The 24,394-nt window shown below is 37.6% G+C and overlaps 1 protein-coding gene across 12 annotated transcripts in view; it reads right to left on the minus strand.

Moving 5' to 3' along the window:
* Positions 1 to 24,394, minus strand: part of vav2 (vav 2 guanine nucleotide exchange factor) — a 204,796-nt gene that overhangs the window by 18,040 nt on the left and 162,362 nt on the right. For 5 of the 12 annotated variants that reach the window (XM_028025411.1, XM_028025410.1, XM_028025413.1 and 2 more), the window contains 12 exons: positions 22,834 to 22,932; positions 20,811 to 20,879; positions 19,301 to 19,401; positions 9,684 to 9,783; positions 7,160 to 7,255; positions 3,240 to 3,308; positions 2,818 to 2,904; positions 2,424 to 2,512; positions 1,719 to 1,851; positions 1,308 to 1,322; positions 859 to 968; positions 80 to 181 (listed from right to left, as the gene is read on the minus strand). In XM_028025411.1, the coding sequence (XP_027881212.1) occupies positions 80 to 181; positions 859 to 968; positions 1,308 to 1,322; positions 1,719 to 1,851; positions 2,424 to 2,512; positions 2,818 to 2,904; positions 3,240 to 3,308; positions 7,160 to 7,255; positions 9,684 to 9,783; positions 19,301 to 19,401; positions 20,811 to 20,879; positions 22,834 to 22,932 (1,070 nt within the window). The remainder of the gene's footprint in view (positions 1 to 79; positions 182 to 858; positions 969 to 1,307; positions 1,323 to 1,718; positions 1,852 to 2,423; positions 2,513 to 2,817; positions 2,905 to 3,239; positions 3,309 to 7,159; positions 7,256 to 9,683; positions 9,784 to 19,300; positions 19,402 to 20,810; positions 20,880 to 22,833; positions 22,933 to 24,394) is intronic. The other 7 variants (XM_028025417.1, XM_028025421.1, XM_028025418.1 and 4 more) reach the window with 3 other exon arrangements.

The raw sequence follows: 24,394 nt of genomic DNA on the forward strand, positions 1-24,394 counted from the left end.
TCTAAGGATTAAAGAGGGATTTCCAGACAGTTCTGGTCACTAACCCCCCACTGCAAATGCCCTGAAATAAAAGTCTTACCTTAGGAGCATCTTGCAGGCTCTGCAGTTGGTGTTCTTATCAAAGGTGTGCATTTGGAAGTTGTGCTGGTTGGCGGTTGCTCTCTCAGGCTTGATGTTGGACCTGAACAGTAAATAGTTTCTTGTAAAATAAAGTGATCAGCCAAGGCAGATTCTAACAAGAATGCAATCGCAGTCGGGTTGGGATGGACAACAGATTAATAACAATATATATCACAATATACACATGATACCGATCAATATAAAATACACCTGACAGAATATTCATTATGTAGAGTATTTACTGAACTCAGATCCAGAACCACACAGCATTCTGGGGGATGTAGGTAGAGGAAAGACTTTTGTGGCTCACGGTCAGTTAAGCAAGGATGTAACATCAACTCACTCACTCACACATTGGTTACCTAGCAACAACCTGTTGAGTAACTTGCAAAGCAGCAGTTTTATGTTTTTGCCACCATGCCTTATGCCTACTAAAAATTAAAAACAATGGCGTGGAGTGAAAACTAATTGAAAATGGTTTTCCTTCTAAACAGCACATTGCTTCTTAAAGAGAAACCTGATTCTGATGGCTTAAAAGTTTTAAGCTATGTTGCGTGCTGCTAATAATAGCAGCACGCAACATAGCGTGATTTTCTATGCTAAATAGACAATCATACGTTAAATGTCTATTTAACGTAAAAACAATTTACTCAACTGAATTTCCAGTAAAGCAACGCGCTGCAATTCAAATCCCATTACTTCAGGTAGCACTGATTTCCTTTGTGCAATCATACTTACATGGCCATCTCAAACTGCTCCATCCACTTCCTCTTGTTTTCTTCCGTTTTACAAAAGAACTGGAAGCCCTGCTTCCCTTGCAGGTGGATCAGGTAGAAACCATAAGACCACTAGAGAGAAAAAGTGAGCGTATGGGAGATGGAAGAGAGATATGTGGATGTTAGTGGCAAACAGAGATGGACAAAAAAAAAAAAAGCTAGTGATGAAAGCAAATTTTTGTAAACTTTATGTGCTTTGTGCGTGATCGCAGTCGGTTCGGAGATGTGGAGGGAAAATAAAAATCCCTTGCATGCTTTAGCGATGCATCTGAGCAAAAAAAAGCTGCAGAGCCAGTCACAGAGCAGAGAGCTACATGTGCAATCACAGCATGACACCCAAAGAACAACACTTCTAAAAATAGGCCTTCATGTGAAGATGAGTTAAATAAAAGGGGGGTCGCTTGGGCTTACCATTTTTCCACTTGACTGGTAGGCATGCAAAAAAGAAAGACACCAGAGAAAGACCCGGTTACACATGCAAACATGGACAGAGACATGCAGATCCAAACCAAAAGAAAGCAATGTTAGACCGGTGGCACAATGCACTGTCTCCATGAATCCTAAATGACCTTCATTGCATTTACATGATTGTTCAAGCATGGACGAGCACAACGCACGATCGGCACTTCAATGCATTACTCATACGTATCTGAAATTATCATCAACAAGCTCCTTTGGCTCAAGGACACCATTTGTAATGATTATACAGGCTGTTTGATCATGTGCGCTAGCGGCGCCATCGCCGCGGAGATTAAACTGTGGAACAAATAGCTCTGCTCGGTCCGATTTCAAAGCAAAACAAAAACTAAATTGGTTTCTTACCTTTTTCATGTCTCTGTTGTTCATGGGGTCGTCTGACATTTTGTACAACTGGAGTTCAATAATCTCTTTCAGCTCGTAGCTGTAGCCTTTTCTCTTGCAAACAATCACCACTTTGTCAAAAAGGAAAATGTAGCTGCAAACAGAAAGTTGTGGCACCTCAGTAATCAGACGGGGATGAATGGGTTCTTGGTAAGATACAAAAGACATAACGTCACTATGCTGAGTTATTAAAAGGATATGAAACTAACTGGAGATGACAGTTTGTGATAAAATTGTAAAAAATGAAATTATTTGATTGTAATAATAGTTTAATTGCAAAAATATAAATGTAATTAGACTTTTATCTTATGTAAAATTGATAACATGTCATTGTTTTGCTAATTTCATAATATCTAATAATATTAAGGCGGTTACTCTGTTGTTGATATCTTATTACACAGTGCAACTTACAGATAATGACATATACATTATTTTTGGTAATTATATACCATTACTTTAGCACATATTTACTACTAAACAATAACTCTATTGCCAGCATCTTATTGCAAGTTTACTAAAACTTTATTGCATCGAATTAATCACATAAAAGTTCAGAAATTGTTACATATTTACTACCCAGCTGTTGCACAATTGCTATAATGTTAGTACTGAGCTCAGTGCATCAGTTCAGTCCTGCTGACCCTTTGGGACCAAACTGAAACTCACCGGTCTTGTTTAGTTCTGTTGACGATGGAGGACACCTTCAGCTCTCCGTCTATCTTTGGCCTGCCGTACTCCTCCAGTTTCACCTGCTGCTTAGATTATAGAGACACAGGGTGGCAATCTGATGCTTTATCACTCAGAAACGGGGCTTTACTGGTAATTATGGATATATGTTTAAGGTTCGATTGGACATTAGTTTCGCGTGGAGATCTACCAAGCAACATTTTATTTCCGCTTTTCACCGCATTCATATTCCAAACAAGTGAAAGAAGCTCCACAAGCCCATCTTATATAGTAGAAGATAATTAATTATGTACATTTTCCAGGTATTTAGATGAGAAATAATCATTAGCAGATGATTTCTACAGCACAAAGAAGTGGCAGTGGAGACACTTACAAGATTTTCTATTGAACTTTGGAATTCACAGATTTTTTTCAGGGTCTCGTTGTCTCTCTTGACTTCGTTGATGTACATGGCCAAGTCCTAAAAGGGGATGATTAGAGACACAATGCTCAAGTTAAATAAAAACTTGAGCACACTATTCAAATGGCTGCATATAAACAAATGTGCATGTAAAAAAAGTCAAGTTTATTTGTACAGCACATTTCAGCTGCAACGCAATTGAAAGTAATTTACATAATAAACATATAACACAATAAACTAAAAAGGTACATTACATTACAGTGGCAAAATAAGGAGAGGTAATACATTCTAGTAGTCCAAACTGGAATTATCAACGCTCCAGTTATTATTAATGAAAGAAAACTCGTAAAAAAAAAACCACCACATTTTTAGGCTTGATTTAAAAGAAAAACAACCTCCATAGCAGCCAGTGCCTCTTTAAGTTGTTGCCTCTCAGGTCGGTCAGTCGAGTGACTCAAAAGTTCCTGCAACGAAAAGTTATTAATTATTACTGAATCTTATCTAAGACTAGTTCAGGTTTACTAAAACAGAAGAGTAGTTGCTCTCTACTCTAAGAACACATGTAGCATTTATGTAAAGGCTAGTAAATAACTCTATGCACAGCAACATCAATAAAGTCGCTAAGCTGGCAACAGGGTAAACTATGCCCACTTCAGCCATTCACTACCATACTGAGAACGTTTCCAGTTTTACTAGCTAATTAACTAGCTTTATTTAGCTAGCAAGTTACAAATGAGATGAGATTGCTACACAAATTTATCACGGTTTAAGGTGTCAAAAGTAATTTTTTTCCTTTCTCGGGCATTTTTTTTTTTTTAATATAGTAGGAAGATTTGGCATTTTCTGCAAACTAGTCATGTGGCAACCCATGGTGCCACTGATGGGTTGAAGGTGCTAACATACTGTATCTAGGTAGCAGGGCAGGTTAACAATATTAGAAATAAAAATCGATTTCTATATACTTCCTGTCCTTACTGTATGTTTTGTTAAAGTGAACCAGATCTTTCCAGATGCATTCTTCACAAAATGCATCACAAAATCAATAATGAACCTGAACAGTGTTGAAGAGCCACTCTGAGAAAATACTGTTTATGATTTCATGAAAACAAGAGCTTCATTTCTTATGATAACACATTTTTCTCAGTTTCACAGCAGCATATTAAACCTTATCAGAGCCATGTGAAATCAGGTGTAAACACTAATAAACAAGCAATTTATGAATTCGGGGCACCTTCATAATCCCCACGGCTCATTTTTTATCAAGTCATTATGAACAACAGAACAAGATAATGTGCCTAGATGCAGCTGAACAGACCTGCAGCCCATTTGAGAAATAAAACACTGATGTGAGATAACAGGACACTGAGTACCGTGATCATTGCTGCTGTTCTTTGTGGTTTGGTGGATATTTCAGCAAGATGTCAAAGTGTGGTCATTTCATACTCTACACTCTTAAAGTAATCCCTATTCCAAGCTGTTACTAGGGAGGACAGGCTTCATCTTGCTTCAGGGTAATAATATCAAACACTGGTGTGTGGTGACTCTACCACATTTTTTCCTTCCACTCAATTATGCAATAATAGAACAGCTTCTTTATTTACCAATCATTTTGTAACTTATCCTCCTATCTGAGGTTTTCCCTCGTGTTGCTAAATGTCATAGCATAGCAATACATAATATATGATGCAATGTATAATATTCAAATTATCTAAAGAAAACTAGATTTTTTATCAGCTGTAACCCACAATAATAAAAAATGATCAAAGAGAAATGTTTGAAAAATGTCACTGTGTGAAATGTGTCTCTAAGTTTCACTTTTTGGATTGAATTACTTGCACCAATCAACTTTTTGTTGATGTTGTAACTGACTGAAATTCTCCTGTGCACTAAAACCACAACACAGCAAAAAAGTTGTATTTTTCATTAATGTACAAAATTGATGTGAAAAATGCCAGCTGATGCTCACTACAAGAGTGCCGTCTCATCTGTTCAGCTGGAAAATGTTACTTTAAATGCTTGCTTCACTAAAATGAGACATTTCTTTGTTATCACACAGAGAAATGCTTGTAAATAAAACATTAAAAGCGACTAACTCAGTCTTTCCAAGCAATATAGTGAGGTTGTCAGATTCTGTTAGTTTACAGGCTACAACACAACGCATGTTCACCCATTTTTGTTCCTCAATGTCTGATTTCACATGAGACAAAATGAAGTTTTGAAGTGACACATGGTAAATGGGGCTGTTCAGGGATTCCCCTGTGCTGCAGCCTACATACATAAGCTTCACAGAGGATGATGGGTAAGGCTTCTGATGCTAAATATCTAAAAATAATCAGCCACTAGCTTACAGTAACATGCTTTTCTGCACTTCATCTCTCTTGGGTAACATGTGCAAGAGAAAAACCTGTCAGTGTCTAACCTGTAGTTACTGCAGAAATGATGAACAGGTGAATGCAATAGCAGCAAAAAACATATATTTTCATAACCAGAAAGGCTAACTACATGCTTTATTATGGTGGCACTAAACCAATTCCCTAATTATAATACATTATGAAGAAAAGAAACCACAAAAACAAACTAGCTATCGATGTTTTTCAAAACACTGACGCTTTTCTTGCAAAGGTTTTCAAAGAGTTGATTATTTCTGCACAAGGTACATTTGTTTAAAGAAAGCTTGTAATCATGACCTTCTTTCAGTTCAAAGTTGGGATTAAAATCAACAAAATCAATCGCTGCTCAAGGACATCTGAGATGTTGATTTCTCTTCATTCTGAGCGCATAAAGGATCTATTCACACCACGAACAAACGGTGAACTCTGCTGCGATGATATCTATGCAACAGTAAGTGAAGTGATGCCCTCAGGCGTGATTAGACCTGCGTAAGAGCCCCTCCACACAAAAACAGGACCTGTCAGTGTGACAGGCCCTCAGGGCGCAGCGCGCACCAATGCTCTCCTGCAAAGTTGCGGGAGGCGACGAAATGGGGTGTGTTTAATCTGATTAGCGCACGGCTGATTTGACCTGGGAGGCTTGTTGTAGCTCCTGCAGCAGTTCGATACCAGCAAACAGAAAAGTCGCAGCGTCCACAGTCGACTTGCAGTCAAGTAACTTATTTGCTGAGTGATTTGGAAGATGAGGGTGAATTAATCATGGGAAATATTACAGTGATCCACTTGTTTTATAAATAAACACCAGATATTTAATAGTAACAGCAAAAAAGTAATCACACTAAGCACAAACTTCGAAGGATTTTATTGGGATTTCATTAAGCAAACTAACATTAAGCATTGTGTCACATGATGAACCTGTGTACTTGTCCTTGTGTTTTATTTGCATGCTTTTAATTTGAAATGTAAATATTTCATCCTGTTGATTACCCATGACCTCAGTAACCAATGGGGAGTCAGCAGGGTGGCAAGGAAAAGCATTTAAAAAGGGAAAATGAAGAGAAAATGATCAATAGTAAATCTGGAGAATCTGCTAACGAGATGAGTCTTAGTTGTGCATTCCACAAATTTTTCAATTGTTGAAGAGTAGCAAGAAGAAAGAAAATATAGAAGTCCCGTTTGCAGAGTGCTGCAAGTGACGTAGACTACAAACCTTTGACTCAGTGGGCTAAAAACAAACGCAGGCTACAATTTAACGATCTTTATTTGTTAAAAATAAATACATATATTTTACCACCTCGACAGTGGGTGCTATTCTGTGCTGTTCTATTGCAGAAAACACTAATAAAAAGAACAGAATTTGCAGATTGAACATGACAAAATGTTTTGTAATGCATCGTATGGGAATCCTCTTTACAATTTTATGAATGATTGACTATGAAATGGGTTAAAACTGTGTTTGTTTAGTTTCTTTCTTTGATAAGAACCAGAAGAAACGGTAAAGAAAATTATAACTTAATAATCAACATGTTAAACTGAAACATATTTATAGCAGTTGACACAATGAGCTCTATTTATTTTTGCCAACTTCTGATGCTTTAATAAATTCACTTGTTTTCTTTTTTAAAGTGATACTGGGACGTTTCAGCTTTACTCCAATCTGACGACTGCTGCTTTCCTCCACTAGGAGGCTTCAAACTTTTCAGGACTGCGCTTGACACAAACATTGACAGCTTGATATTTAAAGGACGAAATAGAAACTGTGAAGATTTTCATCAGCTCCGTCTTCAAAGAGATACATTAAAGTCCAATGGAAGAGAAAATAACAGAACTGTAGGGCGTTTAAAGGCGATCTGTCAACTCACTCTTCAAATGAGATTAAGTTGTGTAAAACGGAGAATGATGCTGGTCAGGAGGAAGCTCCTTACCTTCAGTAGTAGGTGATACTTCAGCACCCTCTGCATGGGAACCACCAAGAGATCCTGCAGCTTGAACTTGCCCTCCTGCACCTTCATGGTGCATTCCTGCAGGAACAACATGAACAGCAAGGCAGTCATCATCATCATCCTCCTCATCACATGTTGCATAACAGAGAATTGTTCATTTTTCCACAAGCATTGTTAAATAATTTATTGCTGCATTCCAGTAACAACAGTGAGGTGTTTTTTTTATTTTTATTATTCTGTTCTCTCAATGGCAGAAATTGAGCCCAACTGGTCTGCGTGCTGACAAAGAAATTCCTCCAAATAATGAAAACATTCAGATTAACTCTGCATCATCAGCCGACGGAGCCGCTGTTGTTCCCTCACAGCGGTTTGTGGGGAAGCTTATTTCCACCTAAGCTTATCGCTCCCTGCCAACAAGGTATTTAAAGAGACCTTCAGAAGCTGACTTAGGGCGCTACAAAGCTGGCCCAATCTGAGACGCTCTCAGACTGTGATCACCCCATTACGCCGTCAATGGCACCCAGAGCCCCTTCGCTGCTCACAGACTGCTGATGCAACTATTACACAACAGCTCTGCACAAGAAATGACACTCATTCACATTCTGTAGTTCGTGCCAACACTCGAAAGCAGTTTTTCTCAAGCTCTAATGAGTCAGTGTTCTCAGATCTTTTTGTTAGATCTCACTTTGGCAGACTCAAAATAAGCAATGCAGACTTTACAAGTTTAAACCGATTTTATTAGGGAATAAATGAAGTTTATACTAAGTGTCGGTAGGTTTCCAGTAGTTAGGATTTGGGGCCCAAAACTGAGCTGGAAAAAGGTTTCCTCAACACTGATTTGCTCCTCTATTGTTGGGGAAAGTTGGTCTTGGAGGATATTTTGATCACATTTTTTAAAGCAACAAAAATTCTCCACATCTACACATAAAAGTTCCCAGGATTGTCCACTGTCACATGACACGGGATTTATGGCTTATCACAGCAAAAACACAAAATCTTACCAAGTAATTTTGGTCTAGTTTCTAGTACAAATATCTTAACAAACTTGAAATAAGATAAACTAACTTACAAGTAACATTTTAGCAAGCTATAGAGGCTTGATAAGTCAATAATTCCTTAATATTGATGAAAAAGTTCTTATTCCATTGGCAGATTATTTAACTTATAACAAGACATTTTTCCTGTGTTTTAAGTAAATTTATCTGCCAACAGAACTAATACTTTTTCATCAACATGAAGGAATAATTGACTTAAAACAAGCCTATATAGCTCGACAAGCCTTAAGCAACTCTCTTAAGTTAGTTTGTCCTATTTAAAGTGTACTAAGATATTTGCACGAGAAACTAGACCAAATTTACTTGGTAAGATTTTGTGTTTTTGCAGAGTTATGTCTGGTTCTCTGGAAAGTTTTTTTTTCTTTTCCTATCCAAGACAGTCCAAAGGAAGCATCGTCATCTGAGGAAATAACCTCAGCCCTCTCCAGATCCCTTTTTTTGTTGTTCTTAAATGAAAAGTTTCTCATTTTCCACTTTCTTTGACACCATTCCAGGATCCAAAAGCCTCATACATAACAACTAGAATCTGCCACTACTTAGCAAACTCTTCGGAGACGCCCTGAACCTTCTTGGACACTAAGCCGTTCCTCACAACAAATGAAGCTCTTGATGTTTGGATAAATGGTTAATCAGGGTGAAATTCCACTAGCAGTAACATTTTGGCCTGTGAACACCAAATTAATAATGACAGCAAGCTTTCTTAAAGGTAACAGCAGACAGAAGAATGACTCCACTCCATTTTAAGGAAGCCACTCTGCTCATCTACTTCAATCACCATCTTCACCGGCATTGTTAACATTTTTCCCTGAGCTCACTGCAACCATGCTAGCAGGTCATTTTACGGCGAGCTAAGTGCAAATTAGGTTTTTGTGATTTAGTTCATTTTCATTAACTTTGCAGCCAATTGCATTTCATCTGAACACTCATTATAGCAGCCAGACGCAAAGCTGATTGGAACAATAAAAACAAAAGTAGTGAAGTTTGTAAATACTCAGTTTGCGAAAAAGTGAAAATCTTTCTTCTAAAATATATATATATATATATATATATATATTGGCCATAAAAAAGTAATAATTTGACATTAACTTTGAAGCTGTATGCAGCAATCCTTACTTTCTGCATTCAACAGACAATACAAATAAAATCACTGCACACCTTTTCTTTTCTCCCCATCATTGCGTGTACACTCTCACACACACACCGTTAATAATATTAATTCCATAAAACACAATATTTTCTGTTTGTTTTTCTCTTTGTTTTGTGTTTTTTCATTAATGTAATCTAATACTCTGATGTAAAATAAATCTTTATTTTTAAAACACAATCAGTTCATAACTTAATTATTTGCATTCATAATCAGTCAAATGAACTGAATCCCACCTGCAAGTTTATTGTAATTTCTTTAAACAAAAGTCTGCATAGTTAATACTGAACTAATAAAAGTAGCTTACCTCCACTTTAATTTTCACATCCTCCCGTGTTGCTATTAGCTCATCCAGTGTCTTCTGGGCGTTCTCCATGTGGCTGCAGTACTGACCGTAGATCAGCAACCTGAGGCGGGAACAAATCTTTGCATTAATCCAAACTGTCACGCCTCATCATCCTTTCAGGATTCAACGGGAAAAGGACACGTTAAAGGAAGTGAGGTGCATGTGTGTTTGACCTTCCTGTCAGTTCTGTTCACATGAAGTGGACACAGAACTCACACAGACACACACAATATGCATGAATCTTAGAGTGGGACGGACAGTAAAGTGGGGGAAATTAATTCATGTGAATACTCATAGTTCCTTTACCTTTGAGGCTCCCAACATTTTCTCCTGAGGGACCCCTTCTTACACCATAAATAGCAATAGAGCACAACCATATCCAAGAACCAAAAGAAAGCTAACATACTGACTGATTTCTTTAAGCATTAGCAAGACTCAGATCTCTCTCTCTCTCTTTTTTTGTCCCTTTGCTCTCACTCTGAACCAGCCTGATAACAGGTGAGTTTTAACACAGCCTGGGTTTGGTAATTCCTCGCTAAGATGCTTCCTATTATAAGCAGGCTCTGTGCAAACGGCAGGAAAAAGGAAATAATTTGATCCCGAATTGCTGTTTTAGAAAGTTCCACAAATGAATTCTCCCTCCTAGTACATAAAGATGGTCAGTCCTTTAATTTGATCACAGAATATAATGTGGTACTACTATCTTTGTACAATTTAATTTGAATAAAACACAAAAATGTGAGTGGAGGTTCACATTATTCCAGTTTAATCCATTAGTATGTTATCACTCAGTATACGAACAGACAAATATATTGGCATCCCTGTCAAAAATTTATACAAACTCACAGAAATATTATTCCTTTATTGCAGTAAAACAATCACAACCTCTAATTTGAGCACATTTGTTGAGGATACAACTTTTGTACCCTAAAAATGGATTGGAGTTTCCCTTTTTCCCTCAGGTAAATACATGATGTGACACAGAGGGTAATTTATTTTAGCCTATGGCCACAGGGCATTTTATACTGGTCCCACACATAAAATGAGTTGGAAAAGAAGGCCAGAAAAATAAATTCTCCAAAATTCTGTTAAGAGGACTGTAGAAAAGAGCGGCATTCAAATGTTTAGTTATGTCATGAAAACATCTCTAGGGCCGGAACTAGAACCAATCCCAAACATAAGACCAAATAAACACAGACATTGGTCACCAGGGGGCTGAACCTGATTGTTGACAAAATTCACCAAAAACAATGACATAAGTGATGGATTTATACTCTTAATGCCTGTTGATGAATATTCAGCACATACCAAGGAGCACATTTTAAGACTTTTTACTGCCATCTTATGATCAGAGTTATGTGCTAAATTATCTAAATTACATTCCAAATAATAATTTATAACAAATTTCCTCTGACAAAAAAAACACAGAACCTTTACTTTTCTATATAATTGATCATAATTCCAGATTAATAACTTTTTAATTTTGAATATTTTCCAGCATGAAATAATGCTTCTGTAATGGAAGCTAATTAAATTTTAAGACTTTCTGAATATCTTTACCATGAAAACTAAGAAATATTTCAACATCTATAAGTACAAAACAAATGTGCGTTAACTTTAAGGCCTCGTGTCCAGGCAGGCACGCCAGGTTGGGGTTTTCTGTTCTGCCCTCACCGTCACATTTTTAATTAAACTGAAAAATCGAATCTATAAATAGCCTAATGCAATATTCATCTCAATCTGACGCAAATTGAAACATCACTTGAAACAGACGAGATTGTGACTGAGATCTCTGCGGCCGTCCTCTGAGACTGAATTTGCATGCTTGAGCTACAATATGAGGCTTAATAAGAACTAATGCGGCTCTTTGGAATGTCTGAAATGTTTAAGATACAATATCAGAGATAAAAGAGAGATCACTGTCTGACTCCATAATTAGCTCTGAACTGCTCTGTGATTCCCGGCCTCCAGGCTGTGTGCCGCACATTCGTTTTAAGATTAATAACACAGTTCCAGAGGTCAGTTTAAGAGACGTTTACCACCACAGGGGGGGCAGATAAATGATTGTGTGAATAAATGTGTTCTGATTAGAAAAGTAAAGCAGGCTGAACTCGAGGCAGTGTTCGTCAGGGTGGCATCTTACTGCCAACAAATTGTAATCACAGAGCTCTAATGAAAGGCATATTTCCTGTTATCAGTGTGAGAGGAAAAATATCCCGTCGTTCCAAGCGGTGCTTCATTAGATGCTACAATGGGACACTGACACAGATCTGGGATGGTTCAGCTGGGAGTGAGTTCAAAGTCATCTTGCCTGGAGGACGCTGTTACACGTGGCACACATTGGAAGTAGGTCGTTGGCACGGCTGGCGCGATACTCCACCCCTCGCCCCTTCAACAGAGCTGGAAAGGCTCTCAAACTGAATCTTGAGAAGGGTGAGTTGGAGATGAGCACTGGCATTCTAGTGTCTAATCAAGCTCTTCGTAGATACCCGAGAGCAAGATATCTGCAAACTGGAGGCATAGCTGCAAAATTCTGTATGCCATGCGCTTCATTTTTACTATTTTTACCTTACAGATGTGGACAAATTTGTTGAAACTGTTGGGAAATATGCAGTTTAAAAGTTTCACAAGGTCGCTGCACACAGGGATCGCTCAGAGTCCTGGTCTCTCTCTCTCTCATGGGACGCATTCACACAAGCCGTGTCTAGTCCGCTTTAATCGAACTCCAGCTCGTTTGCCTGGGAAGTCCAATACATTTGTGGAGAAGTGAATGTGCAATCGAAACTAAAAGCGAACTCCACCTAAAAATCTAGGTCTCATTTTGGTTAAATGAAACCTAGTGCGGTTCGAATGAATATGTAGATGCAAGCAGAAATGAGTTATTCTGGGTAAATACAACCAAAAACGTGAGTCTAGTACGACAGACAAATGGCTTGTAGTGTCTTACCAAATACAAGCGCTAAAATCTGACACCACTTGAATTTTTGCTTACATTTTGAGAAGCAGAAAGTTGCGTTCATGTTTTCCTGAGAGGTAATTTCTTTCAGTAGTTTGTAGTGCAGCGCAACCACAGGCGAGGAGGGGAACAGCTTTTTCAAACGGTTTAGTTTAGAGGTGGGAAAGCAAACTGAAGCAGATGAAAATGTAACGGTAGAATCGACCAAATTATCATGTAAAAACACTCATTTTCTGTTCTTTTCACCTCAGCCTAAAGGTATTCTAAAAGATTTAGCTGCAAAATCAATCTATGTAAGACTTATTTTGGGTTTGATGAAGCATTACTGTTGATTTGGCCAGGATCTATAATGCCTCATTAGCTGTTTTTCAGGAAGAAACCACCAGATTCCTGCTTGAAATGATCTTGAATATCAAATATCTCATGATGCCATGAGATCTAAAAGCTCCCAGGAATTTTCTCTGGAATAAATAAATGCCTTTTCAATCTGTTGTGCTTTTCAATAAGCAAACAGGATTTTTTGTAGCAGAAAAGTTCAAACTTAGCCTCAGTTTAATTCAGCAAACTTCACTTATTTACATTTGTAATTCCTTAAAAGTGAACCATTTGCCATCCTCCTCACTACGTGTGATGAAAAGACAAACTTCTCACCCAGTCTGGTGGTTAAACAAAATGGCTTCTGAGACAAAACTTTAAATAAAGTCTTAAATAGAAAAAATAGAAATGTTTTAGCTACAGTTCATTCAAAGGAATTGATTAGGGTAATAATAGTTTTTCAACAGTATTCTATTCTAAAACAGTTATGAACTGAGATGAACTCAGGATGTTCGTCTGTTTTTTTGTTAGTTTTTTCATTTCCTTTGCCCACATGTTTTATATGCAAGATAAGATCAGTGTATTATTTCTCTAAGACCCACAATATTAATCATGCTACTCCTGTTATGATGTCATGACCCAATTTGTTTTTAAGATGCGCTTTAATAATTTACAATAAACATGCTGGAAGATTTATTTCAAAATGTTTGTGGTTAAAATTAGACTGCAGTGTGATTTCATGGCTGCTCCCAAAGCACAAAAGTGCAAACTCACGAATCTCCATTATTGATGTGAAAGCATGTCCACATGAATAATTTCACGCTGGAAATCTTCCTAAAATGTTCAGGCTGCAAAATGGGACCAGGCTGCCAAAGGTAGAGTCCTGAACTACGAGATTCCCCAAAATGAATCCAAACTTCTCTCCGAAAAGTTTATTGAAATATGATCAAGAGGATCCAATAAGATCTCGATTAGGACTGGATCTACGCTCCCTCAGCTCTGGCTCCGGTGGAACTGTAATTGAGATTAATGGGCGGCCTTGACCGGCTATAAGACAGCAGATGGAGCATGAAATGTTGCTCAGACCAAAGATAGAAATTATAGAATGAATGATCAGGACATAATGGGACATGAAGGTCTTATTTTAAGACGTTTGAAGTCAGCCCTCTAACGTATTTCTTCAAATTTTGTTTTTTATGTCACACCTAAATGTTTCAGATCATCAATTTTAATTTCAAAGATAACTTAATTGGTTTCTCTTAATAAAAAATGCATTTAGAATTTTATTGCTGTTCACTGACATTAAAACGTGAAAAATCTTGATCTGAAACCTTTTACTTTGTCAAAGAAAGTAAATCTATAAGCGGTGAATAGATTTTCCCAGCAGATTGCATCAAAAATACGACAACAAAAAACATTACTGGAGGTGAAGCAGTGAAGTTGGAAGCAGCATCATGCTCAAAATGTGAGTTTAATTCTTGTTCTCATTCAGCTCTCTTCAAAGGAGCCCATTGTCACAGTTTTTGATTTGCAGCTCATTTAATTGATTTATTGCTTTTGCAGCTGTGGGCAGCTGTTTACAAGCCACAAGAAACTTATTGTATGCTTTTCTTCTGGGCTTCTAATAGTTTGAGTTCAATACCTGCTTAAATAGAAAATAATTATACAGGGAATTCAGAGAAGAACGCAGTCTGTCGTCTCACGCTTTGTCCTCTTGTTTTTCTTTAACGAGTCAGTTTAACAAAAGCACTAATGGTGAGTGGAAAGGGCAGCTTGGAAAGGAAATAAAAACAGAATTCAGAGCAAATCCTGAGTTAGAAATAATAATAAAAAAATCACTTTTATATAATTGAAAATACTAAGAGATGATAGAGAAGTAGAGTGCTGCTCCCTTTTGCAGAAAATATTGGTGTAACTCTTCTTGCTGTACATTTTCTTTACAATAGTCAGACGTTGTTGCTACCTTTTAAGATGCTCTTTTTGAATAAAGCTTTCCTGCTCGTTTTCAGGTCGGAAGATGAGCTTATTTTATCAGATGTTTGATTTTTGCTTGTTAAGACACTTGACTCTGACCTATGGCTGATTAGACATTAAAATCAAGGAAGAAACCAGCGTTATGCCAACACACAATTTAGCAAACAAGGTCAGACACAGCTATTGGAAATACACCCAGATTAGTTCATATCTTCCATGCATTTCAGTAGATTAGAAGATATGGACTTTAACTAGATCACAACAAATATAAAACCTCTATGAATCTTATAATGTCATCTCAAAAAGAAGGAAAAGTGTGTCTATATATTGTAATAAAATGATTGTGGACAAGAAGGAAAACTTTGCTTTCTAAGAACATCATGAAGGTCTGACTAAATATGTCAGACAGTAAATTGCAAAAATAACTTTTTAGATACTGAAAGTTCCAGCTGTTATGGATAAATGGGCAGATATATTTACTCTCAAAACATTTAAAGAACTGCGTAAAATTAAAGCAAGCAAAATTATCCAGGCAGAGATTTGAACGTAGGTCTTAAAGGGTTAATGATGGTGCATCTTTCAGGTTACGAGTCAACTCCTTATCGGATTCATACTGGCTCTTACAGGTTCTTAAAAAAAATTTCATCTGCTGTAGATGTAGTTTTTCTTGCACACCTTTCTCATTTTTGTTAAGCACATTCTACAGAAAAAAGCTGCTCAGTTAAATAAATGAAAGTTTAAAGAGCTTCAGAAATTCAGGTTCACTATCGATCAAGATGACTTTAAAAGGTTACAAGAAAATATAGTGTGTGGTGCTGCAGCTTTTATGTGCTTTTCTTATATATTTGAACAAATGTTTATCATCTTCTTCACTGAATTGAAAGTAGCCAGTAACCAGGCAGGAATTATATAAAAGAATTAAAAGATAATGAGAGGCTTTGTGTTTAGGGAAGAAAATAAAGCCAAAGTTTTGGTCATAAATTCAGTTGCCAAATGTTCACAAGTGCCGTTAGAAGTCCTATAGCTGTCCAGCTGGCAATATCGGTCTGCAGAAAACAGAAATGTTGGGAGTTTTCCTTTGGGCTTTGCAGAAGCAGTTAAAACTTCTCCTCTTCCTCCTGCTGTGTGCGTCTCTTCCATGACGAGAAAGCTGCTGCGCACGTTATTCCACCAGAAACACAATTTCGGGGTAACTGTGCCCTGGGCATCCGCCCTCACCCTAGCAGAACAGCAAGCTGAGTCAGGCGACGGAGGAATTCTGTGAGCAAACCAGAAGTGACAAGCTGTGGAAGCAGCTAATATTCAGAGACACATGGCACTGGGACCCCCTCACCTCCACTCAGCCTTCCCAGCAAACAGCAAATGGTGGAGAACGTAGAGCAAAGGCCCTCTTTAAAGAGGCTCACAGAGCCACTATGATTAGGCCCCCGCCTGCATATCTGTGAGCCAGATTACTCCGGAAATGAGTTCTGGAATGTTGCAAATGAGTATATCAACAAGAGGCTATTTAGATGCCCATTTAGTTTATGGAGCTTCCTCTGAGTGCACTTTTCCATTCCGCCTCAGTCTGGCTGTTTAAAAGCTGGGAAGATAAACCGGTGACATTTTCAGCATGGCTGCCGGTTCAATGACAAGCACACAAAAAGGCCTTTTCATCTTTTGCACCAACACGAGGAAAAAAGATACAAGCACATTGTTGTAAAGGTCACAGAGACTTACAAGCACAGATAACCAAATTAATTATGCCAGACCCCGTCCTCAGGAAACCCGCCGAGGTGCCGGAGGAGAGCTTTGCCGGTTCAAATCCCCTCGGTTACGGCTGTTTATCACCACGGAGACGCAAGATGCACCGGCGGCTTGAAATGAGGAAGGTACGCATGTCAATCACCTGTAAGTGGTGAAAGACCAGGATGGAGAGCATCTGCAAATCAAATGAATCATTTTCTTAAAATAACCCTGCGTCACATTTCAGAGAATGTCACTGAAAGGTAAACGGGAACAATGACCGGCGTGTCATCAGCACATTAGTTTATGAATAGAGAGGAAATGTTTGGTTGCTTGAAACTTCTAATTTCAGCAAAGACTGCATGTGAGTATGATACTTTGAACAAAACACTCAATATTCACTGCACTCGGTAGTCAGGTATGTTTTCAGTGTCTGGTGTATTTGAGACCTCTAATAATCTTTATTTGTCACTGTTTGGCCACAGTAATGAACATTCATAATGTCCATAGATTACATATATATGGATGAATCAGGACAGATATTATTAATCAGATTAATCACGATGAATCAATTACTGAAATAATCATCAACTAATTTAGTAATGAATTAATAGTTAACTAGAGTACACAAACTCCAAAATTGCCATTTGCTAAAGGAGCATCACACTCAAAATTGTACAAATATATATACACTTTGCATTTAAGAAAAAAGAAAAAAAAAACTTCTTTTTCCAAAAATTTATTTTAAGAAAACAAAATTACTTTACCTAGTTCAAACTCTGTTAAAAAAATAAAACAGACTATTAAGTCTCCTTTGTAATCTAATTATTCTCTAGTTATAAAATAAATAATTAGAGAATAATTAGCGCTACACTGTGCTGATGCTAAATCAAGTGGAAAGGTCTGAAGTTTTCACATGTTGACGATACAAAAATGCTTTTTAGCTGCAGATGCATCATTTGCTATAAATGATCACATGTACACTAAGGAAATTAATGTTAGGCATTAAAATATTTACTTTCTGATGTGTTAATTTGCATCTTTTAATGTAACTCCAATATTCTACAAAAAGGGTTAAGTGGTTAAATAAAAAATTAGCAGAATTTGCCCATTCCCACTCACCCCCAAATTAATCGATTTATCGACAGAAAAATTAATTGCTAAAATAATAGTTAGTGCAGCCCTAATATAGATATCTGGTTGAAACTTTACGGCTGTCTGGTTTCAAGCTGTAGTGAATCAGTGGACAGTGAACAGCTTTTTAAAAACAAATGTAATGCGCTTATTACCTGGGAAAACATCTCAGGAATAATGAGTTACAGGCTGGAAGCAACAAGAAATCAGGATCACTGCTCACAGAAGTATTTTAGTACTTATGTATGTAAGAACACCCCGACACACACACCCACACACACACACGGCAGTGAGTGACTCATTCCTGCGGTAATGGCCGCATTATTCGAGGAGGCTCCCGTTTTCTGTGGGTGCGTATAGAATCATGACCGAAACCAGAACCCATCATCACTATCATTACCATTACCAACCAAGCCGTTGCACTCAGAGCAGCAGGGAGGCAAATCACCGTCCCGTCAGGGGTGCAAATTATCCACACGCTGCTCTTCAGCTGGGAAAGGTGGAGATCAAAGAGAAATCCCCAGTTTGCAACAAACCCCCAGGTTTCCTTCAGACTTACCTTGTGTTTTCCCACATTCACAGAGAAATCAAATAATTGAGACATAATTGCTTTTTGAAGCAAATGATGCATTCTGATTATTCTTAGAGTTTGCAATTGTCCCTGAAATAAAAATTCTCAGTGTTTCAAGTTAATACGTAAATGAGGAAGAGCAGGTTTTTAAATTAATTTTGTTTATTTTGGTTCCATTATCTAGAAAGTGACGTAAAATGTTAAGCAGACAGGATTCAATAGTGACCAAAATTGCTACATTTGTTACATTTTTGTTGATGCAGTTCACATTGACATTGCACTGCGTCAAACTATCAAAACCCTTTTGAAAAGCCTGTTCACTGCCTCACCTGTGGTGGTGCTGCACCAAAAACTACTGAAGGAAACGACAAGAAAACATACAAAGAAGATACTGTATGAGCACAACTTCCTTCTACACAAACTGTAAAGAAAAATGGAGCGACGTCAGATTTTAGTGGTTGTAGGATTTCTCTTTTTGGTTAAAGATCATGAGCCATTTCTCTCACTAGTCCTAGACTTGTGTGTTTAGTTACAGCTGCACAATATTTATGCAAAGAATAATAAATTGTGATAAGAGAGAGAAAAGATTTACATGAATGACAGGCTAAGTGCTGCTGCTTTGTCAACCTTTGCTGAAAAGAGAAACAATTGGCTTCATGCTCGCTCAGCTTTTTTTGCACACAACTTGATTTATTTATTTTTAAGTGACTTATTCTTTGTGTACTAATCCCATCAATGGGCGGTTTGGTCTCGGATACTCATCTTAATGCAGTCTCATAGAGTTGAAAGGATAGAAAAAGGCCTCTATCATTGTGTTGTAACTGGATTTCATCGCTCTGGGTCCTGAGCACAAAAGAACGCGACATGAGGTCAAACACTTGGCGCGGATTACAGGGTACCAACCTTTCTTTGAAGTCAAGGAAGATCTTTCCAAGACCGCTTCCTCCGCTGACCATGTTCAGATCGATGGCTCGCAGAAGGGCAAAGTGGACCCGGATTATATCCTAGGAAAACAACACAATAAACAACAGAACAGGTTGACATATCTGTATTACATGTAAAAGCAGAAAGAGGAATCTATAGTGAGTTCTACAGTATTGGACATCAATATTTGATGTTACTATTGCCATATTGGCAAAACACATACAGTGGACTTTGAGGGTTTAAGAAAGAAAAAGAAAACACTATAACTCCCTCTAAAACTGCTTAGAACTGCCTATTTTAATAGTTCAAACACCAAATATACTTTAATTATCACAAAAAAGCACAGGGAAATTGTCTTAGCAGTAGCGAAGAAGGTAATATCAGACGTTTTCCTTACCTCTGTTCTTGTAGGTTCAGCAAAGACAAGGAAAATGAATGGTGGTCCTTGATTTTTAACCTTTTTCTAGATTAAATGCTGCTTTTTCAGTAAAATTGCGACATATAAAGTGATCTAAGCAATAAATGTAAAATAATTCCACAACGCAACAGAGAGGTTGAGGACTCAACATGTCTCAGATAAAAGCAGATCATACAGAAGGCTAAGTTTTCCAACTGAAGATCAGATCCAACACAATCACTACGTGGTTTGCTAATCAGAGTAAAAATGCTGGTCAGAACCTGAGCAAAACCTGAGTTTTATCCCAATCCGACACTCACCACCATAATGTTTTACACCTACACTGGGTTCATGGCTGAGAACTTTTATATCTCTGAGTAAGATGCCGGTTTGTTACATTTCCGAGATATATTTCAGTCAAACAACAGTTTTCCTGAATGCCTCCTTCTTGCTGGAGACTTTGCTATTACTATTTTTACATTGGGTGCACATTGTTTTCCACACTGATGTCCAAGTTTGGTGTTCCAGACATAATGTTACCACAGATGCTTTTTTTAATATACATTTTCTGTGGAAATGAGTATAACTATCATGAGCTTAATTTGTAATAATGATGATTTACGACTATTTAACAATTGGCATGAAAAGCACAATTTTACCAGATGTGAACAAAGTCAAACATGTTGGAGGTGCTTTGGAGCAATGAGCAATGAGCTGTTTTCTAAACCTACAATCTAGAAAAAAAAGCTGATTCAGGTTCGATAAAAAATGTAACAATTTTGCTTTTAAGAATCTTTTGCTTGGCATATTGAGCCACTGCTAAAAAACAACATTTTTCCATCGTTCAGTCCAGCTCATACATCCATCACTGACGACAATGTATGAAAAAAAAAATCTTCTGTTTTCCTTTGGTGCTGTTTTGAAAACGAATATTTGCTTTATATATGAAACTATAAATTATGTATCAGGGTAGAGTACAGAAACAATAACATGCCATGTCAGTCAATCAGCTGCACACTCCATTATTCACCTGTCAGAGGCATGCAGACATGCTGTAAATTCAGATTTTTCTTCGCCTGACCGCGTACTCACCTCCAGGTTGACAAAAATAGCCTCCATTTCTTGCAAACTCAAGACGTGCTTCAACGGGATCATGTAATTCTTCAAGGGGAGAGAGGAACGAATCAGAACATGCTTTACATGAAAAAACCTCATTTTCTCAGCAGTCATAACGTCAGAGTTTGCATTTCTTTCTTCGAAAGAGATCAATTCAAGCTTTTAGCGCAAATCAATATTACACAACATGGCAAAAAGACAGGCAACATATATCAGGCCATTTACTAAATGGAAATAACACTTAGTGAGCTAGCGCTACATGGAGACGCAGTGCTGCTGCAGACGACAGGAAAAAACCTGCCTGTTATTTTCCACAGCTCTACTTTATGGCCGCCACATTTCATCATCATAATGATAACAAATAGATCAACTAAGAAGCAACATAAAAAACGACAGCCTTTATGAACCCCAACTCAATTAAGCTTTACGAGTCCTCTGATCACGAGAGGCACATTTGTTCTCATTCACTCTCACGTTGGTCTAATGTGGGGAAAAACACAGGATGCACATTTGCTTTAATGAAATTAGCAGAGCAGATGATTTGTGGCACTCAGAAGAAATCTGCCAACGACGAAAGTGATGAGTTAGCAGTGCCGATCTCAACAGAGGTTTATCATCACACCAAGAGAACTGGAGTGTTTGTGTCTGTTTTGCATGAAAGTTGCTTGACTTTACCAGTTTGTTTTGCAAAAAGAATGGCAGGAAAGATGTGTGAAATAACTGGAATATTTTTGAATGTCTCATAGAGCTCTGTTCAACCCAGTATTTAAAAATGAAAAGTTTATGGTTGGACTGCAAATCTACTGAAAGATGTACTGTATGTTCACCTAAACTGACAGGCCAGGCAAGGAGAGCTTTATGAAAGAAAACAAATATAAAACAGAGGTCGAACTTGGAGAAAAACCTGCTGGAGGCTACATAAAAAACCTCAAGGCTGGGGTTAGGGTTCATCTTCCAACACGACAGTCACCCTAAACATCCAGCCAGAGCTGCAATAAAATGTCTTAGATCAAAGTATATTCACATTTTCATCCAGTCTGACTGAAGTTGAGCTATAGAAGATCAATCAAGAATGTATTTCTGTAGCTGGTAGAGAAATCCCCAAGTTCACCCAAACTGCACCTGAAGTTGATTCTTCAAAGTATTGACTCATCAATGATGAACACCAATGCATGACACATTTTTATGTTTTGTTTAAATACTGAAAATTATTTACCCAGCTCCTTGAATTCAAAAGTATATGGAATTTTAAATCCTCATAAATTGCACTGATGTATTATCAGACTTTGCTCTTGCATTATAATGAGATTTAATATAAATCAAGCTATTCCTTTGGCAACTCTTGGCACCTATAATGTGCACTTAAAGCACCAGGAATAACTGTCTCCCCTGAGGGATCGGCCAATAATAACCATATTGATCAGTTCCATGATATTTGTGCTCCCAAATGAATTGGCCGACATTTCCATGCTGACACACAGCTGAGGGGCATCAGGCGCCGACAACAAGGAGGCAGCAAACAGGAACCCAGAGCAAGTATGAAAACACTCACTACCTGTACGATCAACAGTTGTGGACACAAGTTTTGGCATGATATAAATTGAACCTTTTTTCTGAAGAGAAATACCTGCAGAACATTACCCTTAAGTTGTTTTTCTTTTTAATATTGATTCCTTTTAGCTGTTTATTGCTGTTGGTCTCTAGAAACTAGTGACCAGGCTCAAAATCTGAACCTTTAGAGACATATGAAGACAGATACAAAGTCAGCCTTCTATCACCTGATGAATAATTCCAGGATAAAAGGACTAATGTTTATGCAAAAACTAGGAAATTGTTTATTTTTAGTCGATATGTGTTTGTGTATGAGTCTGTGGGTATATTTTCATCAATTACATTTTAATTTGTGCACCAGAGTCTTCATGTATGCCACTGAATGAGTGAATGAGAACTTCTGAGCCAAACTGTAACTCTCAGCAGACTAGTCAACGTAAGAACTCACCTTCTCAATGTCCTCTAAAGTCTTGTAGTACTTAGCTTCAGTCTCTTGGATCTCAACTAAGCAGCAGTTCCTCTTGTCATCTTCTGTCATACCCATTTTCTAGAAAATACAAAGAAAAAACCTAATTATATTAGTTTAAATACATAGTGAACTTGTTGAAGTAACCGGGATTTAAAATAAACATGTTTAGGGATTTTGCTGGTTGTAGTAAATTTATGCTGAAGCCTTTTCAGGAGTTTCCACAGTTTTCATATAAAAAGCTTGTCCTTTTAACCAGGATATAATCTTGCCATGTGTTAAAACTCTGAACAGATTTTATGGGATGAAACATTGATGAGATTGGCATGAAACCCACACGCCAGTGGTTTCATACTAGATTTCTGCCGTAAAACGCCGTTTCGCGTTGTGCCAGGTAAACTGGATTACCTAACAGATTATAATGAAACTCTACCGTAAGGTAAAGAGTCATTAATATTTATTGTGTTGTTGAGACAACTAAAAAATTTAATATTAGACTTCTTAAAGTTGCAGACGCTTCATCTTTCATTGGCTGAAAGGAGTCTAAGAGCGTCAAAACTTGTTTTCCAAAATAATTCTCAAAATTAACAATACCTTTTATCTTTGACCTTTATGTTATTCTTCTTCTCAAAACTATGTAAGAGATGCAAAAATGAATGCCCATAAAAACACATTCTGCAAGGCTAAGGTTTAAACTCAAGATTAGCCTTGTTACATAACCTCAGATCCTTCCTAAAAAGTATTTCTTTACTTCTTTTTTCTTTCTATACTAGCTTGTTTTCTGACTTGCAGGAAAATGTGTTGACAGCAAGTTTCTCCCACCGAGTTTAGCTGTAAAGAAACGGTTCTGACAAGCCAGAAGTTCATTTCATTTCATATGATTCGAGAATTTATTTTCCCAAAGGTAGAGTACATCCAGGCTTCTTTCACTTTATTTTGGGCTCTCTGCCACATTGCCTTTTTGGAGGATGACTTCTGTTTAGCAACTTGAGTAAACAGCCCTGAGCGCTGCATCGATTCATAAAAGCACTAGAGACCAAACTTGATCAAAGAAGCGATTTAAATCATAGCTGCTGTTGGCGCTCTAGTTATGATTAAGGCTCCATTTTTCTCTGCTCAGCTTGGCAGGTCACCAAAACTTTTGATTGGGTTGCGTTAGAAGGGTTGAACCAAGTTCAAGTTATAAAAACACTGCTGAAGCATCTAAAGCAGTTTCTGGTTCTTTAATGTCATCCCTTTGGCTACAGAATCAATGAAGTATGTGACTCCTGCCTTTGACATGGTGGATCATAGTATTAAATCGTTCTGCAGGTTTTTGTGCAGTGGTTCAGTTCGTACCAGCCTGAGAGAACAAACTGTGTTGTTTTAAATGATTTCAGGATTGTGTCACATGGTGTCACACAGGGCTTGATATTTGTGCCACTGCAATTTTCTTTGTATTTCATGGGCTTCACTAATATTCCAAGGAAGCATAAAATTGATTCTTGTTGTTACACAGATGATACCCCCACACACACAGGGTTACTGCTTCATGAAATCACTG

This window comes from Xiphophorus couchianus, chromosome 8, assembly GCF_001444195.1.
Source record: "Xiphophorus couchianus chromosome 8, X_couchianus-1.0, whole genome shotgun sequence".
NCBI classification, from domain to species: Eukaryota; Metazoa; Chordata; class Actinopteri; order Cyprinodontiformes; family Poeciliidae; genus Xiphophorus; species Xiphophorus couchianus.